The following is an 18,857-nucleotide window of genomic DNA, read 5'->3' as shown; positions in this document are numbered from 1 at the left end:
GCGTTGTTGCCACGTTTACCTACACCGGTCGACCCTTCTCCGTTTTTTGAAAATTTTGTCTATTTGAATTCCCTCGGGTCTCTCTCTCTTTTCCTGCCTTCAAAGTTTCATTTCTGTTATGTCTTCTACAGTGCGTATCTTTCATAATTCGGCATTCAGTATTTCGGTGTGGTCTTGGAAGTGTTGGCGCCAAATATTATATTATTATTATTTTTTATTTAAATAGAGTGCGTAAATTTTATGTTGTTGTAGCAGCATAAACATTCCCCGTGCATATACGAGGAATGCTGCTGAAGTGACAGTACTTGGCCGTATATAAATCCGGGTCGTTCCGGTTATGTTGAATATACTGCCGTGGGAACGCGTAAATTTTATAATTCGATTTGCTTTCTAAATCTGAATGTTTTTTATCTTTTTTTCTTGGTAACGTGACATGTCAGGTAAAATTTATAAATATGTAACTGTTCATGTTCTGGATCGTCCCATCCACGAATGATCGAAAATTTCGAAATTCGTTTCGAATCACTGCTAATTGCTAATGAATTTCAGAAAGTGGCTTTGAGTTTCTTTTTTCTTTTATACTCTGATATGGTAAAAATAAATACAGAAAAATGGCATTATTAGCATTCATTTTGCAGTCGTGTGGCAGCCTCAGTGGTTTTGCTTCCGTACGGCCACCTCGCGATTGAATGCAGCTGTCAAATTTATTTACGTTAAAATTTTTGATTTGTTTCTATATTTGCATTTCTTACCGATTATAATAAGTGTAGAATATTTAATTTTTACAAAAATCCAAAAAACTTGCTTCATCCAAATTGCTCCGCCATTCAAAATTTTAAGTTCGTTATGTCTTTCAAGAAAGATCTTTCCAAAGTGGAGTATCGAATAAAGCTGTTGTCGGGCAATAATGTTGTTCTCATTGAGGCAAATGGTTTCGAATCAGAAATCTTTGTTCCAGAAATACAAAGGGGACGCATAAGTTTCCAAAACATTATACCGAATAGAAGATGTTGCAACATGCTGAATGCGTCAAAGATTTTGCTTCCCAAGAAACGTCGACCCACTCCAAGTCCAGAGCAACTATCAAGAGCAGCAGAACATCATGGGAACAGCATTTCACCTTCAAGAACTTGGCGTCTGCAGGCCGGCGATGGAAATAGTAGTGCACGATCTCCTCCACTAGCATTCAGTACGCCAGCACCTGCGCCATCTCCGACTACATCTTTTATGCTAAGGCAACAGTTGAAATGCGCGGATAAAGAAAACTTCAAGCCGCGTCAACGGTCATTGGCACAAGCATACCAAACATTTGAAATGCTTCGTACAAACAGATCTTCGTCCATACAATTAGACAGAAAATCCCCACTCCCAAAAACTGTGAGCATACAATGCAAAGATTCGGCAATTGATAAGCGAATAAATGCAGCTATTGGTGATTCTGGATTCAATATTCCAGATGTGCCCAATTTAACGCCAAGCAGAGCATCGCCAAAATTTGAATCTCCGAATGTAACGAAAAATAAAACACCTATTCCATACCTAGGTACGGTTACAAAGTGGCGTAAATGCTTGACACCAGTACGCACTTACTCTCGCCATGGCGTTAACGTGCCGCGTCGACCTTCCAGTTCCAGTGTAAAGAAGGCGTGCTACTCAAAACGAGTAGCTTCTACGACACAAGGAACTAAAGGTTCATACCAGATAGAAGTAAGGAGGCGGAAGCTTATACTTGATGCCAAAACTGCTATATCGCCACATACATTCAAACAACAGCAGCAACCCAGGCTACATCTACGTTCGAAAAGCCCAGCTCGAGGGCGGTCGGGAGCAGCCTTACCAAAAAGTCGCAAGCAATACGACATGAATGTGAAAACAGCTTTCGATCAGCTCATATTACCTAGTAGATCGCACAACATGTCAACGAAGTTAATAAAACAATTTAAAAAAGCTTGCGTGAACAAGGCCTCGTCAACATGTCCTAAGTATAAAATTTTATGCAAAGTACCGCCGTTAGAGCATCCGAAGCAAGTGAGGGATCGGCAACGTCAGGACAATTCTAAAGTGAATAAGAGTAAAGATTTACGCGCTTGCAATATTACTACAGCCTCTATGATGGAGAAAGCGCGTTCGAAATCTATAAAAACTTTTGAACACCTCAAGCATTTGCCACGTGTGTGATGATTTATTCAGCCATGTCATGCGTGCCTGTAGTGGAAATATGTCTATTAGTAGGAATAAATTTTAGACAAGCGGTTTTAAGTCTAATTAGAAAATTTTTTTGTCAGGAATTCTCATTTTATTTTAATATTGCACTCAAATTCTATCGAGATATATGCTTTTGTTTGGTGAAACTATTTTGACTACATAACTGTAAACATGGTAAACAAGTTTTAGGGAAATTTAGTCATTAAATATTTTCATTGCAAACAATGGCACTGTCTTACATCTGCTATTATATTTATTGTAATTATGTGAGCTGTATGTAATAAAGTAATTATAAAATTACAGTTTTTTATAAGTTTATGTCGTCTTTTGATTGCGGACTTTGTGCAAAATTTTTCATCTTGGAATATATTTTATGAGTTTTATGAATAATATTACGATAGGTAGTTACAAAGCGGCTCAATTCTTTAACTAATCTACGATTAAGCCTCTTACGGCATTTTAGTTATCCTAGTCACTATATATAGACGTGTATTATTTAATTTATTTAAATAAAGGCTTTACAGTAGTAGATTTCCCTTAAGTACAAATTCTTAATCATTTATCAGGGTTATTTTATATACAATTATATTATTTCGTGTGCTTATAAAAAGTATTTAACGTAATTCGTATTAACAATTTTTTCGTCGATTGCCAGTTAAAGAGAACACATTCGGCTCGCTGTATTGATCGAAAACTATAACGTCTACCCAATTCGAAGTTATTACAGCTATTTTAATCTGCTAGGAAACATTACTTAAATATTCATATGAATAACTTATTTTTAGCTTAGCGGTAAGAGTTCGCGATTTGCTATGCAACTAAAGGTTTCTTAAGGTAGTGTCATCTCTTGCAACGAAAGCAGGACTTAAAGGCTCGCTTGATGGCGCGCACATTATGTATGACTTGTTCCTGAAATTGTAGGTATGCGTATCAGAATTTCAATATTCTTAATTATTTGTTAATTGTATACCTGCATTAAATTGAAACACATAGCGATGAGCGCCATACCGAGCAGCAGGTAAACAGCACAAAGTATAAAACTAACCTCAACTTTGTCTTTATCGGCAGTAATCTGAAAGTTAAAATTTTGAACTGTCTTTTTTGAATTAATCGATAATAAGCAGCAGCGTACCACACGTTCGCCCGGCACCAAATCGCCGAAACCGATACTACTCAATGAGATGAAACAGAAGTAGCTGCCGTCCAGGTAGCCCCAAGACTCCCAACGGCTAAACAGAATAGCACCAGCTAATATGTAACTACGTAAAATGAAACCAAAGCACCTTAGTCGCATTTCCAATTAACTTTTTTATGCTGTGGCTAACCTTATCATAATGACTACACAAACCATTAATGGTACTGTAATCTCGTCCGTGTTCATGCGTATTTCTCTCTCAATATCGGAATCGTTTTCTTCTTCAAAGATCTCCAGCGCACTCATGCTCTGTGTTGAGCTCTCGGTTTCTTCGCTGTAATAGCTGCCTGAAGAGCTGTTGCTGCTTCTGCTATCAGCACTGCTGCTGTTGCTCGCGTAGCGACTTTCCATGTCTTGTAGCTACCAATGAATGGATTTTTTAGTGTTCATGAAGAAATGCCAGTGTAATATTTTAGATTTACCGCTTTTGACATAGCCAACTGCCGTATTTTCCGGCGCTCTCGTATAATGCGTCGTCGCGCAACGCCCGGACAAATGCGGCACAGGCAGACTTTGGAGTAAATCCATTTGAAGGACTTGGCCAGTACGTCCCCTATATTGGAGAGATAGAGTAGGAAAAGTGGCATGCCGATGATTGCATATAAAATGGTAACTAATTTGCCCCAATCCGATTTGGGCGATATGTTGCCGTAGCCTGAAAGAAATAAGAAATTAGTCCATAATATTTAAGTAAAGGAAATGAAAGTGAAATAAAATGAGATGAAACGAATTAAATAAGAATAGATGAAAATATTAAATAAGATAGTTAAAAGAAAAAAACAGTAGGTTGGGTTAGGTTTTTGTGATAAAAAATAACAAAAAAAAAAAAAAAACAGTAAGTTAAAATAAAATATAATAAAGTGAAAATTGGATAAAATAAACTAAAATAAGGTAAAAAAAATAAAATAAAATAAGATAAAAAAATTAAATTATATAAATAATAATAAAATGAGATAAAATAAAATAATATAAAATTAGTTAAATAAGAATAGATAAAAATATTAAATAAGATAGAAAAAAGAAAAAAACAGTAGGTTGGGTTAGCAAAAAAAAAAAAAAACAGTAAGTTAAAATAAAATATAATAAAGTGAAAATTGGATAAAATAAACTAAAATAAGGTAAAAAAAATAAAATAAAATAAGATAAAAAAATTAAATTATATAAAATAAAAAAATTAAATTATATAAATAATAATAAAATGAGATAAAATAAAATAATATAAAATTAGTTAAATAAGAATAGATAAAAATATTAAATAAGATAGAAAAAAGAAAAAAACAGTAGGATGGGTTAGGTTTTTGTGATAAAAAATAACAAAAAAAAAAAAAAACAGTAAGTTAAAATAAAATATAATAAAGTGAAAATTGGATAAAATAAACTAAAATAAGGTAAAAAAAAAAAAAATAAAATAAGATAAAAAAATTAAATTATATAAAATAAAAAAATTAAATTATATAAATAATAATAAAATGAGATAAAATAAAATAATATAAAATTAGTTAAATAAGAATAGATAAAAATATTAAATAAGATAGAAAAAAGAAAAAAACAGTAGGTTGGGTTAGGTTTTTGTGATAAAAAATAACAAAAAAAAAAAAACCGTAAGTTAAAATAAAATATAATAAAGTGAAAATTGGATAAAATAAACTAAAATAAGGTAAAAAAAATAAAATAAAATAAGATAAAAAAATTAAATTATATAAAATAAAAAAATTAAATTATATAAATAATAATAAAATGAGATAAAATAAAATAATATAAAATTAGTTAAATAAGAATAGATAAAAATATTAAATAAGATAGAAAAAAGAAAAAAACAGTAGGTTGGGTTAGGTTTTTGTGATAAAAAATAACAAAAAAAAAAAACCGTAAGTTAAAATAAAATATAATAAAGTGAAAATTGGATAAAATAAACTAAAATAAGGTAAAAAAAATAAAATAAAATAAGATAAAAAAATTAAATTATATAAAATAAAAAAATTAAATTATATAAATAATAATAAAATGAGACAAAAGAAAATAATATAAAATTAGTTAAATAAGAATAGATAAAAATATTAAATAAGATAGAAAAAATAAAATAAATCAAATTAAAATAATATATAATAAGGTAAAAAATGGAACAAAATAAACTACAATTATATAGCTTCTGCTCAAATATGAACGAGACGGTATCAATAAAACGGTCCGCGGATGACATATGGCAAAAATAAATTTTTTGTTTTTTGGTAGGACTGTTATAAGCTTACATGGCAAATTTCAGCGTGATATGTCACACAGTTTGTTTTCTGTGCTACTGTAAACAAGTCAAGCTCGAGTGTGTTCTTCGAATTTAACGATGGAAATTCAAGTTGAACAAAGATTTTGTTTGAGATTTTGTTATTCCAACAAAATTTCGGCTTCAGACGCCTTAAAAATGTTGCAGACAACCTATGGGGACTCTGCTCCATCGCGTGCACGTGTTTTCCAGTGGTACAAATCGTTCAAAGAGGGCCGTACAACAACCCAAAAACCACGTCAAAGTCGCTCAAAAATTAAGGTTATGCTGACTGTTTTTTTCGATTACGAAGGTGTGGTGCACTCGGAGTTCCTTCCGCAAGGCCGATCGGTTAACGCTGAATATTATTTAGACGTTTTAAAGCGTTTGAGCGGGAACATTCGTCTTAAAAGGAAGGAATTGTGGGACAACAAGTCATGGTTCTTGCATCACGATAATGCACCAACTCACACATCACGTCTTGTTCGCGATTATTTGAACAAAAATAATGTTAATATCGTTCCGCAAGCACCGTATTCGCCTGATATGGCTCCATGTGACTTTTTCCTGTTTCCCAAGCTCAAGTTGCCGCTCCGTGGAAAACATTTTGAGACAATTGAAGTCATAAAAGAGAATTCGAAGAACACACTCGAGCTTGACTTGTTTACAGCGGCACAGAAAACAAACTATGTGACATATCACGCTCAAATTTGCCATGTAAGCTTATAACAGTCCTACCAAAAAACAAAAAATTTATTTTTTCCATATGTCATCCGCGGACCGTTTTATTGATACCGTCTCGTTCATATTTGAGCAGAAGTAAAATAAAACAAAATGAGATAAAATAAAATGAAATGAGATAAAAGGAATTAAATAAGAATAGATAAAAATATTAATTAAGGTTAAAAAAATAAAATAATTCAAGTTAAAATAAAATAAAATAAGGTAAGGAATAAATTAAACTAAAATAAGGTAAAATTATTAATTAAATAAAGTAAGATAAAAAAAAATCAAATGTGAAAGAAAAAACAAAATGCGATAAAATGCATTGAGATAAAATGAATTAAATTAGAATAGATGAAAAACATTCAATAACATAAAAATATAAAACAAATTAAGTTAAAAAAAACAATAGTAAGGTAAAAAAATGGGATAAAATAAACTAAAATAAGGAAAAAAGTAAACTAAAATAAGGTAAAAAAAATTAAATAAAGTAAGATAAAAATATAAAATAAAACAAAAAGAGATAAAATAAAATGAAATGAATTAAATAAGAATAGATGACAAACATTAACAAAAAGATAAAAAAAAAAATAAATTAAGCTAAAATAATATGTAAGGTAAAAAATTGAATAAAATAAACTATTATTTATTTATTTATTTAATATATGGAAAATAACAATAAATTATTATTTTACAATAAAAAAGGAGCACTAGCTGCCAGGGCTTACGGCTCAAAAAATAAAATAAATAAAATAAACTAAAATAACAATCTTTCAGTACTCTCGGACCTGAAAATCGAGTCTCTCATAAAATTCTCGAAACGAATTAATATCTTTGACCAAAATCTATAATAAAAATCTCGTATAGGTGGGGAAATCATATAATATAATGAGCTCTAGGCCAACACAACGGCCCCAACTTGCGGTCTATGTGGCACTCCGATGCGGGGTCACCCTTATACCAACCAACCAACCAAAATAAGGTAAAAAAATAATAAAAAAGTTAAATAAAATATTATAAAATGAAATAAGCTAAAATAAAAAATAAAAATATTAAAAAATATAAAATATAATTAAGTTAAGAGGTTAGGGGTAGTCAGAATTTTCAAAAAATTGGATTTTGTTTTTGTATTTTCTTAAAGTATAATATCTTAAAAATATTTTGTGAAAATTTGCAGTGAATCCGAAAAATACTTTTTGAGTTATTCAACAATTAACAAAGGGCGCTCGTGCGCTCCGGAGCATTCGAGAGCAAGCAGCCACGTATGAAAGTGGCAGATAAGCGCGCTAACGATAACACTCGAGAAGGTAGAATGCTACGTAGACAACAGCAAATCGATATTTTGGAAGCTGCTATGACAGCTGAAGAACTGTTATATGGCCCACGAATAGATGGCACAGTGTAAGCAATTAAATAATTCGTGTAACTCCACATAAATCGATAGCAAAACTTTAAATGCGTTTTTCTCAAAACTATGTTTTTTGAACTGGTGATCATTGCTACTTAAAAACCGCTTGGTAGATTTCAATAAAATCTACATATATTGCTTTTGAAAAACATAAAAAACTCTTGCCTGATTGAAGGATTTTTTTTTCCAAAAATTAGATATATTTAAACAATTTATTTATTTTGGAAAATATTTACTGAAGCCGCCATATTGTTACTTTTGAAAAAAAAACAGCTTCGATCCGACACAAGATTATCTATCAATAAAACTTATTTATCTTGTCAGATTAATTTTAGATGAATCTCCAAGGACTTCTGGAGAAACGAGCTCCACACAAACAGCGATAACTTTTACAATTATTAATTTTTTTTTTGAAGTTTTGCAAAAGTCAAGTCGAAACATAACCATGGTTTTTTTTTGTAAAATAAAGGAATTGACTAGCAAAAAAAAAAGAAAATATTGAAAATCATAATTTTTTCGGGCCTCTGACTACCCCTAACCCCTTAAATAAGAATAGATGAAAAACTTTAAAAAAGATAAAAAAATAAAATAAATTATGTTAAAATAATATATAATAAGTTTAAAATAAGAATACAATAAACAAAAATAAGGTAAAAAAATAATGAAAAAGGTAAAGATATTATAAAAGTAAATAAGGTAACATAAAAAATAAAAATATTAAAAAATATGAAATAAAATTAAGTTAAATTAAACAAAATAATGACTAAAATGGCACTCGAGTGGAACTATGAAGGTTCACGAAGGAGAGGGCGACCCAGAAGTACATGGATAAGAACGGTACATACTGAATGTCAACAAATGGGTAGCTGGCCTTATATTCGAGGAATTGCACAAAATTGCGATAGTTGGAATTCGTTAGACTCCGTCCTATGTTCCGACTAGGAACGACACTAAATTGTGACTGTACAATAATTTTTTATTTATTTAATTTATTGTCAAGAAAAAAAAAAATTAAGTGAAATATAAATAACATATATAAATAGCATAAAACAACGATATAATAAATATATTTAAAATACTATTTTTAAGCTTCTTCTTCTTAATTGGCGCGATCTTACGCGATTTTGGCCGAGTATTTTTAAGCTCACGCTATATATATTCATTTATATGGGAATACATAGTTCCTAGGTTTAACAAAGGGCCTCAATAAACAAGTTAAAATTGTAGTGCTTCTGCTTCCACTAGTCGCCTCCACGTGCTAGATGGCCTACCACTTCTCCGACTGCCTTGCGGGTTACAGCCTAGGTCTGCTTTTGTGACATCTCCGAACGCTGTGTGATCGATCCATTTCCATTTTCGCCGTCGCCTTTCAAGATAAACGGGCACCTGCGGCGTGAATGCTCAGTTAGGTGTTAGTGATGGTATTAGGCCAGAAAACGCGCACAATTTTGTGAATACTGCCATTGATAAATACCTGGAGTACTTTTATATCGCGCATTGTTGTGTTTTAACCATGCACACAGTTTTCGGCATTTCGGCAAATTCGACATTTTTGAGATACTCTTCTTTAAATACATACCTAACGTTTTGTTGACATGGAAAGCACCTTGCGATCTTATTTTACTTATTTTATTTACAATAAATTTTTGTTATTTTAATTTACCTATTGTTGTTATAACCGTTAATGAGTAAAGGAATGCGCCCGAAAAGCTCCATTGCTTGTCAATATCTGGATCGATCAGATTTTCATGTGCTATTTCCCGTTGGAATTGCAGCAAAATTTCATTTACTCTGCAATATAGAAAAAGCTGCTGAAAAAAATAACTCTCAACCTCAAAACATATACACATACATACCTTTCTCTATAATAGGTGTTATCGTAGAAACTTATGTTCTGCGCTGTAATTTCCCAAATCTTTTTAACGCATTTCCCAGTTGCATTGGGTTTAACAATTTTATGCGAGCTAAGTCTTTCGTATTCGAATAATTCAATTGCTTGAAAAATAAAGGCACCTACGAGTGTTTGAAGTGATCTCATTAAAAAAAATATTTATAAATTTTCGTAAGATTGTTTTTCACTTACCTCCAATTGTATAGAAAATAACCAGTAATATGATGCCAACATTGCTGAACATAAAAGCTGTAAACTGTCGGCATCGATCCTTAAATCGTTCGATTGGTGGTTTTTGTCGTTTGCGAAATGAGCTACGCCGTGAGGACATTTTCCTTGGAGAGCGCGGTCTGTGCCAACTCTCTAGCAACACTCTCACCGCTTTCCTCTCTATGTAGGAGCGGAGTTGAGCGAGCGCGCGTTTTTATCTTCTTCGACGATGCTTCGTAAAGAAGAGTTTTAGCGAGCGAAGGATAAGTGATGAGGAGCTGTGCGTGGCTCCGAATAGCAAAAAGTAGCGTTTCTGTTTCGTAGCAGTTGACATGCTTTTGGGAATATCGAATCTAACATTAGTTGGTTGCAAATTTCGAAGCTAAAATAATAATTGGACGGCAACTGAAAGGAGAAGGAAGTAAATTTAATTATTATCATGGTATGGCGAATATTGGCTGTGGTATGGCGAATATTGCAATAAATTATTTAAGGGGGCATTCTGGTGTAGAGTCATGAATTTCGCCCGGTTTTTGAAGCGCTGCACAAAGGAAATAAAAATTAATTTTACCATCCAATTTTTTATCATTTGTTTATAGATTATTAATTATTACATTAAAAACTAACGCAAAAAAAAAAAAATTAAAATTGACAAAATTATTCGCAGTCAAAATAAGGGGGTCCAAAAAACAAGAGGGTGTCCTGGCGTGCATGATTCCAACCCTCCTGGTGATCTGAAAAATAAAAACCAAACAGATTCTTAATTATCATATATCGAATGAGCCTTGGACAAGTTAAAAAAAATTTCACAAAATGGCGGCTGTTTGAAAAAAAAAAATTTTTTTTTACATATTTTTTCAACAATTCCGATTTTTTTTTAATTCTAAATGGGCCATCCGATAAAGGAATGTCTAAAGACAATCCTCCCCAAATTTTAAGTAAATCGGTTCATTGGAATTCGACTTACCGCCAGCTCGAAAAAAGTAGTTTTGAGGAAAACGCGTTCAAAGTTTTCAGACAAGATGGATCGGAACCGATGTCAAAATGGCTATAACTCATGAAATAATAAGAAAAAAAATTCTCTTAATTACATATTCTTAAATGTCTTAACTTTGAAAATATGCAAAAAAAAAAAATAGATTTTTTCAAAATTCTAATTTAAAATTTCAAGGGGGAAACGTAAACAGAGATATTACATTATTTTCATTGTGTTTACCTTATTTCTTAAGAGGAAATTGAAGTTGATGTATATATCAAAAAGCGGTCGGAATCAAATGGGGATTAACACCTCGTATCACACACTGGCTTTACATTTCGGTAGTTCGGCCTATTTTATTATATGGAATACTTGTGTGGTGGCCATCAATTCAAAAGGCAAGTTGTATGAAACTGCTGAGTAAAGTCGCGCCTTGACTATCGGAGAAAATGTTAATATCCCCTCGCTTCCGCGTTCACTAAGCATTTTGCATGCCTGCAGGATCGCAAAGACTTCTGCTTGAAAAACACTTGCAGTATTCGGCAGCTTAAAGGAGATAGATAAATTGGTTGGATTAGAGAAAACCCCCTCACCGACTCCCTATTCCATCTTGGAACCGTCAGTGAAGACAGAGGTGCAAGTTTCGGCGCAGATTTTCCCCTCGGTACAATCCTGCCTTTTTGGAAAGATAACCCTAGCACGACCCTCAAACTATAGTTTGCGGATAGAGAGATCTGTTCGAAGTTTGGAGAAATATGGTGTTAACTGCCCGAAAATGCTACCATGTCCCTTGGGAGATTGGCTCCAGAAGCCAACCTCCTTTAACCTGATTCCACTTTGAGCTGCAATGGAAATAACTTAAAAGTGGTTGGGAAGTAAGTGCAAAACGACATTCAGGGCAGCAGTAGGGCAAGTTTTACATGCTCCGGTGAAGCCAGTCCTTTGCACCCTCCCCAGTTTAGTGATATTATAGCCCTTCCGAAGAGCTTCCCACCAAACCAGGCATCTGTACGTTAAAATTGGCAAAACCACTGCGTTGTACATCCACAGCACGACCTGTGGCTTGAGCCCCCATTTTTTACCGAACATAGATTTGTAGGTGTAGAAGGCTTCTTTCAATCAGACAGTAGAGTTATAAAAAAATTTTGATGTTTTGATATTTTCAAGCCACTGAGAGTACCGACCGGCAAATATTTCACTCAAATAACATTCGAAACTTTGCCGCCTTAGCTACCTGCTCATACCTATTACTCATAAGATAGACTCGCACCGGCTTCTGGAAAGAATTTTGCGTCGAAGTTACATGGAATGTATTCATTTCCTATTTTTTTCTAATATGTAGATAAATATGATTTTAGGAAAAAAGCCATACCCCTATTGTGGGACACGTGATTCGAGACAAGTGTGCGGACATGCTCGGATGTGAATGCGTAAAAATGTTTATTCTTCATACATATAAACATAAATACAGTACATAAATATATTTGTATACAGAGATGTTCACGTATTTTGTGTTGTGCCTCAACCAGCTTTTAGTACAAAATAACAACTATGCCAAATTAGCTAACAAATAGTGATTCACATACATTTGTTTGTTGCCTCGTTTCGAAAAGTGAACAATTTTAATTGCATTTTAAAATTCAATAAATGTCGTCACATAACCTCAACTATCAGGTGAATGAATCGTTGGATTTAAATCAACGACTTAAAAAACTATTTGTATATACACAGCCCTTACTTCGAGTGCGTCACGAACTGGTAAATAATAACACACATACAGTCGTCGACTACACTTCGTACCGAATAGTTGTGTTAATTATCGCTGCGTTACTTCTCTCTCAGAGTGTTCTTACTCTCCACGTGCTTAGTGCAATTGACTTTTCTATAATTTTCTTGTTGTGAAGTGCAAAAATACAAATAAAAGCCTGAAGTGTTGATTTCTAATGGAAAATAATATTCCGTTCCCCTCGGGGAACCGATTTGACATACTATCTGATAGTATGTCAATTCCCCCCAAATCGAAACGAAAAAAAACAACCAGTGCAAATAAAGAGCTTTACCCATCCCTACCATCGCCAGTCACCAAAACTGTTAACCAAAATGATCCAAAATTCATCATTATAAAATCCTCTGACGAAAACAACAAAATTTCTAAGTATAGTGTGTTCGCTAAAAAGAAAGCCCTTGACGGAATAAGTACAGAGTACAGCTCCGTAAGTATTCTCAAGGACGGCAGCTTATTAGTACTTACTAAATCTAAAAAGGTGGCTGAAAAATTCTTAAAATGTAAAAATTTTGGTGGCTTATGCCCAATATCTGTGTCCTTCCACGAATCTCTTAACACGTGCAAAGGTACCATTTATGACAAAAACCTAGCCGAAACCGATGAAAAAGAAATTATTGAAGGCCTTAAATCGCAAGGAGTCGTAGATGTCTACAAGTTTACCAAAAAAGTGAATGGAAATCCAATGCCAACAGGACGAATGGTTCTTACATTTGACCTTTATAAAGTCCCCCAAGATATCGACGTTGCATGGTATTCCCTAAAAGTAGAAGAACATTTCCCAACACCAATGCGTTGTCGTAATTGTCAGCTTCTCGGTCATACCACTAAAAAATGCAACAACAACACCACCTGTGAGTTCTGCAATCTCCCCCCTCATACCCCTGAACTATGCCAACGCAAAATGTGCGCCAACTGCTTTGGTCCACACCCCGCTTCAGCTAGAGACTGTCCTAAATACCTTGAGCAAAAACAAATATTAAAAATAAAAACACAAAATAAGTGTAACTTCAACGAAGCCAAGCGGCTATTCAAGCTACAAAACCCGTTTTCTCTCAATGGAAAACAAACGTATGCATCCGCAATAACCTCCGAACCTTCCCCTGTCCTACTACCCAGTACAACCGCCGAAAATTCACCATCTCATCCTATCTCAAAAACAACAACTTCTGACGCTTCTCAAAACACAGCAAATAACATAAACACGAATAAGCCACCCGCACTCCCTTTACCCAAGCACTCACTCAACTCAGAAGATAATACCACAACCCACTTCGCATCTCTCTCCCCCAACTTTCTTAAAAATAACAAAAGCACTACAGTACAAGAATCATCATCTCTCGTAACACAGCCGAACACAACTAGCTCACTTACTCCAACATCTCACAGCATACCATCACATAACTTGAGCTCGTTTACAATAAACAACTCAGATATGAGTGCCCGGGCACTCACAGAGCATACGCCTCACCTCAGTGCAAACTCTTTTAACAACTCAATCGAAAATCCAATTGCTCACACGATTACAAATACTATCAATTCCTCAGAAACTCTCTCTAATTACCAACTGCCCGATGACTACATGAATTATGTACATTATCAACTCCACTCTACATCAGTCTCTCAGGTTCAAGTTGATGATATAGAAATAGATCACGACGAGCCTACACTATGAGCTGTTTTCATTTAACAGCTTTTATAGTGAATTATAATTAATATTATAAATTATGATACTTAATATTCTACAATGGAATATTAAAGGATATCACAACAACTACCAAGATTTAGAACTCTTAATAAAAGATCGCAGACCCCACGTTATATGTATCCAGGAAACTCACCTTAAACACAATTACCTTCCACATCCACCAAAACAATACTCAGCGCATTTTCATAATTTCCCTCATATAACTAACGCTAAGCAAGGCTGTGGCATACTAGTGCACAATAGTATCCCACATAAAATCTTAAATATCACCTCTAACATCTCAGCAGTCGCCGTAGAAGTTAATCTTCAATATCCGGTAACCATTGTATCTATATACATTCCACCACTCCAAAAGTTTTCGGTCTCCGACTTGGAGGCAATCACCTCATCAATTAACACACCTGTAGTTCTAGCCGGAGATTACAATAGCTGGAGCCCCCTATGGGGCTCACCTAAAGCCAACCCCAGAGGTATAGTAATAGAAGACTTTATACTGAGTTCAAACCTATGTGTACTTAACAACAATAGCCCAACACACTTCTCTACACACAATACTTTCACACACGTAGACATAACTTTGTCGTCACCCCAATTACTCCCACTTACAACTTGGTACACGCTAAAAGATTTACACAACAGCGACCATTACCCAATAATCTGCTCGATTTCATTCCCTTCAAACAATTCTTACAAAAACCCTAAGCCAGCTAGATTCAATACAGCTAAGGCTAACTGGGATAAATACCAAGTCGCTCTTAGCTCCAACCATCTACCGGAATTTATGCAAAGGAACCCTAATAAAGAAGTAGCGATTATCTCAAAAGCAATTAGAAATGCAGCAAATGTAGCTATACCAACAACCTTCCACCCATATAGATCAAGGCAAGTCCCATGGTGGAGTCCCGCTTTAAGCGATCTTCATAAAGTAAAAGTTAAAGCCTGGAGGGAATATCAACAAATAAGAACTCTCGATTCTTTGATTAATTTTAAAAAAAAGAACGCCCTATTCAATAGGGAAAAGAAATCGGCCAAACGTAGAAGCTTTGAAAATTTTACGAAAGAAATTAGCCCAAACTCCGCAACAGCAACTATTTGGAAAAGAATAAAAACTCTCACAGGTACATATAACCCCACTAGCATTTCATCTATAAATATAAATAGTTCAAACATAACAAATAGAAGCGACATATCTTTCGAATTCGCCCAACATTTTTCAAAATCTTCTGAAAATTCCAACTTCCCACCGCAATTCATTGCTTCTGCCAGAAACGTTACCACCATGCGCGCAAACGATAATACCGACAATCTAGCAAAACATCTCGAGACCGATATCAATTTCAGTGAACTGGAGTATGCTCTAAAATCGGTGAAAGGTACCACTCCGGGATTTGACAAAATTAATTACGAAATGCTAAAAAAAATACCGAAAGCCACAATGCTAAGACTACTCCAGCTCTACAATTCCATTTTCGACTCCGGAGTGATTCCACAAAGTTTTAAGACTGCCACAGTAATCCCAATACTCAAACCAAATAAAGAACCAAACGACTTAAGAAACTATAGGCCCATTTCACTAATTCCGTGCATGAGCAAAATCATGGAAAAAATAATCGCTACAAGGTTGATGTGGTATTTAAATACCAAAAAGCTTCTATCTCCATTCCAAGTAGGATTTCAGTCTGGGAAAAGCACCTTAGATGCACTTCTCTTTCTAGATCACCACATATGTAAAAATCTCTCAAAAAAGAATCACATTTCTATCCTTTCCGTAGATTTTGCCAAGGCATTTGACAACATCGGTTGTCACGTGGTCTTGCAAAAACTACAGGAATGGCAAATCGGCCCAAAAATTTTTGAATATGTGAAATCATTTCTGACAAAGAGAAAATTTCGTTGTAAAACAAATGACACCTTTTCCAAAACATTCCCCCTCCACAATGGAATTCCCCAAGGCTCGCCATTATCGGTCACACTTTTCTTGGTGGCATTCGACGACATAAGCAGACTTATGAGTAAACACCGTAACATCAAGCACTGCTTATATGCCGACGACCTTTACCTCATTTCCACCCAAACAAAAACCTCAGACATTGAAGAGTCTTTCAATAACGCCTTAAATGCCATACACAACTGGTCACTACCATCGGGCGCCCTAATCTCCTTAAATAAATGCAAACATTTGCATATTTGCAAAAAACGAAATTGTAGCGAAATAAATCTCAAAAATAATAACTATACTATACCTAACAATAATAATATGAAAATATTAGGTGTAACATTTGATTCCAAATATAACTTTAAGTATCATTGTTCTAATATAAGGAACGCACTAGCTACCAGGCTGAACATTATAAAATATCTATCCTCAAAAAAAAGCTATGTACATACTAACACCTTAATCGATATCACCAAACTAACAATTCTGAGCAAAATTGACTATGGATTACAAATCTATGGCTCCACCTCTAAAAATCACCTCAAAATGATCAAAGGCCCTTACCATTCTGCTGTGAGAAGAAGCCTAAGAGCATTTAGAACTACACCAATAAAGAACTTGCTAACCGAAGGGGGCTTTCAGACAATCGAATCCAGAATAAAATATCTCAGAAGCCGTATAATTTACAAACTCTACTCCTACTCACCAAACGTACTAAGTCGTGAAATCCAGCTACTTAACAAACGTAAAACGGCCATAAAAAGAAAATCCGTCTTGTGTGAGATAAAGGAACTTGCAGAATTTCTCAAATTAAATTTTTCCCCACCAAAACTTACGCCAGCAAAAATCCCACCGTGGGAACTTGACAGCAAGATATTTATAAATGAGTTAACACTTCACCACAAAGACAAGACATGTCAATCTAATTTCCAAAAGCTATACACTAGCATCGTTACTCCACTAAAGCAGGAAGGATGGAGCTTTCTGTTTACCGACGGGTCAAAACAAAAAGACGGTGTATCATTTGCTGTTACAGACGAGAATGGTCTAACACAGTCCCACGGATTACTACCACAATATGCAAACATATTTGACGCAGAACTACAGGGATTAATCTCGGCACTACAAATGGCCAAAGAAACCAACAAATGCTACGTGATATGTACAGACAGTAAATCGGTATTCCTAGCTTCCCAAAAATTTCACATAAGAGACAGTCCATTACAATCGGTGCAACAACTACTTATGAACGCATCACCAAAAATAAAACTGATGTGGATCCCATCTCACTCAGGCATCTTGGGCAACGAACAAGCAGACCTAGCTGCAAAATCCTCGTTAAAAGACTGTCTTCACGTCTTCATGCCATTTGATGTGAAGTCACTAAAAACCTATTACTCTAACGCTCTACGTAAACATCTTAATGAGGAATGGTCAACTTACACACATCCATACAAAGATATAAACCCTCTCGGTGCACAAATCAAACTTCCAACCAACACTTCAACATGGGCCAACAGATGCTTCACACGCCTCAGATTGGGGCACACACTTATAACGCATGAATATATTTTGCAATCGAAATCTCAACCCAAGTGCCACTTCTGCAACAATAACAACCTAACAATTCAGCATATTTTATCAGATTGCCCAAATCTTCACGCTCAACGCTCTCAAGCATTTCAAACACAGAACACACTCCCGTTAATCCTACGATACCCCTCAGAATGTAATATAAGACTAATTGTTAACTTTCTTAAAGATATTGAAATGTTTCACTTAATTTAAACCTTTAGTAATAAGTATTATAACCCCCTCAGAATCTAATATAAGACAAATTGTTAACTTCCTTAAAGATATTGAAATGTTTCACTTAATTTAAACCTTTAGTAATAAGTATTATAACCATATGACTAAGCCGATAGCCTTGGTAGCTTGTGCTAAAAAGTTATTTTGTAATTTTAATTATAGATAACAAATAAATAATAATAATAATAACACACATAAAAGTGTGTGTGTGTGTGTATATGTATCTTCTTACGTGGCTCTACAAACTGGAATCAACTTGAGCTTCTTTGGCAAATTGTTCTTTCATTTCCCAACCGTTTCAAACTACTTTCCGTGAAATGGTAACTTGAGTCTCGGGAGAAGGAAGTAGGTACATAGTCAGACGACGCCATGTCAGGTAGGTACGGAGCTTGCGGAACGATAATAATGTTATTTTTGGTTAAATGGTGAGCGGCTGCCGTAGCTGAGTGGGTTGGTGTGTGACTACCATTCGGGAGTACGTAGGTTCGAGCCTCCTTGCATGAAACACCAAAAAATGAAGAACAAGATTTTTCTAATAGCTGTTATCACTCGGCAGGAAATGGCAAGCTTCCGAGTGTATTTTATGCCTTGAAAAAGCTTCTCATGAAAAAAACCATTTGCCGTTCGGAGTCGGTTTAAAACTATAGATCCCTCAATTTGTGGTACAACACCCCAATTATTATTTTTACTATTTTTTTGTCGGGACAACAAGTACCACACTCAGACACAATTAAGTCCATTGCACTCGTGTTCCCT

The 18,857-nt window shown here is 34.4% G+C and overlaps 2 protein-coding genes across 6 annotated transcripts in view; one reads left to right on the top strand and one right to left on the bottom strand.

The window, feature by feature from the left end:
• The first annotated feature begins 679 nt into the window (after positions 1–679).
• On the top strand, positions 680–2,521 carry LOC129244847 (uncharacterized). Its single transcript, XM_054882732.1, has one exon. The coding sequence runs from the start codon at positions 847–849 to the stop codon at positions 2,176–2,178; it is 1,332 nt and encodes a 443-aa protein (XP_054738707.1). The 5' UTR covers positions 680–846; the 3' UTR covers positions 2,179–2,521.
• Positions 2,522–2,798: 277 nt separating this feature from the next.
• LOC129244846 (potassium channel subfamily K member 15) overlaps positions 2,799–18,857 on the bottom strand; it is a 77,131-nt gene continuing 61,072 nt past the window's right edge. For 4 of the 5 annotated variants that reach the window (XM_054882726.1, XM_054882728.1, XM_054882727.1 and 1 more), the window contains exons 2-8: positions 9,872–10,294; positions 9,645–9,801; positions 9,452–9,579; positions 3,823–4,055; positions 3,531–3,760; positions 3,176–3,464; positions 2,799–3,114 (exon numbers count right to left, since the gene is read on the bottom strand). In XM_054882726.1, the coding sequence (XP_054738701.1) occupies positions 3,046–3,114; positions 3,176–3,464; positions 3,531–3,760; positions 3,823–4,055; positions 9,452–9,579; positions 9,645–9,801; positions 9,872–10,010 (1,245 nt within the window). In that variant the 5' untranslated portion in view covers positions 10,011–10,294 and the 3' untranslated portion in view covers positions 2,799–3,045. The remainder of the gene's footprint in view (positions 3,115–3,175; positions 3,465–3,530; positions 3,761–3,822; positions 4,056–9,451; positions 9,580–9,644; positions 9,802–9,871; positions 10,295–18,857) is intronic. The other variant, XM_054882731.1, reaches the window with a different exon arrangement.

This window comes from Anastrepha obliqua, chromosome 4, assembly GCF_027943255.1.
Source record: "Anastrepha obliqua isolate idAnaObli1 chromosome 4, idAnaObli1_1.0, whole genome shotgun sequence".
Classification (NCBI taxonomy): Eukaryota; Metazoa; Arthropoda; class Insecta; order Diptera; family Tephritidae; genus Anastrepha; species Anastrepha obliqua.
The sequence above is the reverse complement of the archived record's forward strand: the minus strand, read 5'-3'. Positions and strand labels throughout refer to the sequence as shown.

Coding starts and splice junctions, on each gene's coding strand:
- LOC129244847 (XM_054882732.1), top strand. CDS start 847: ATGTCTTTCAAGAAAGATCTTTCCAAAGTGGAGTATCGAATAAAGCTG.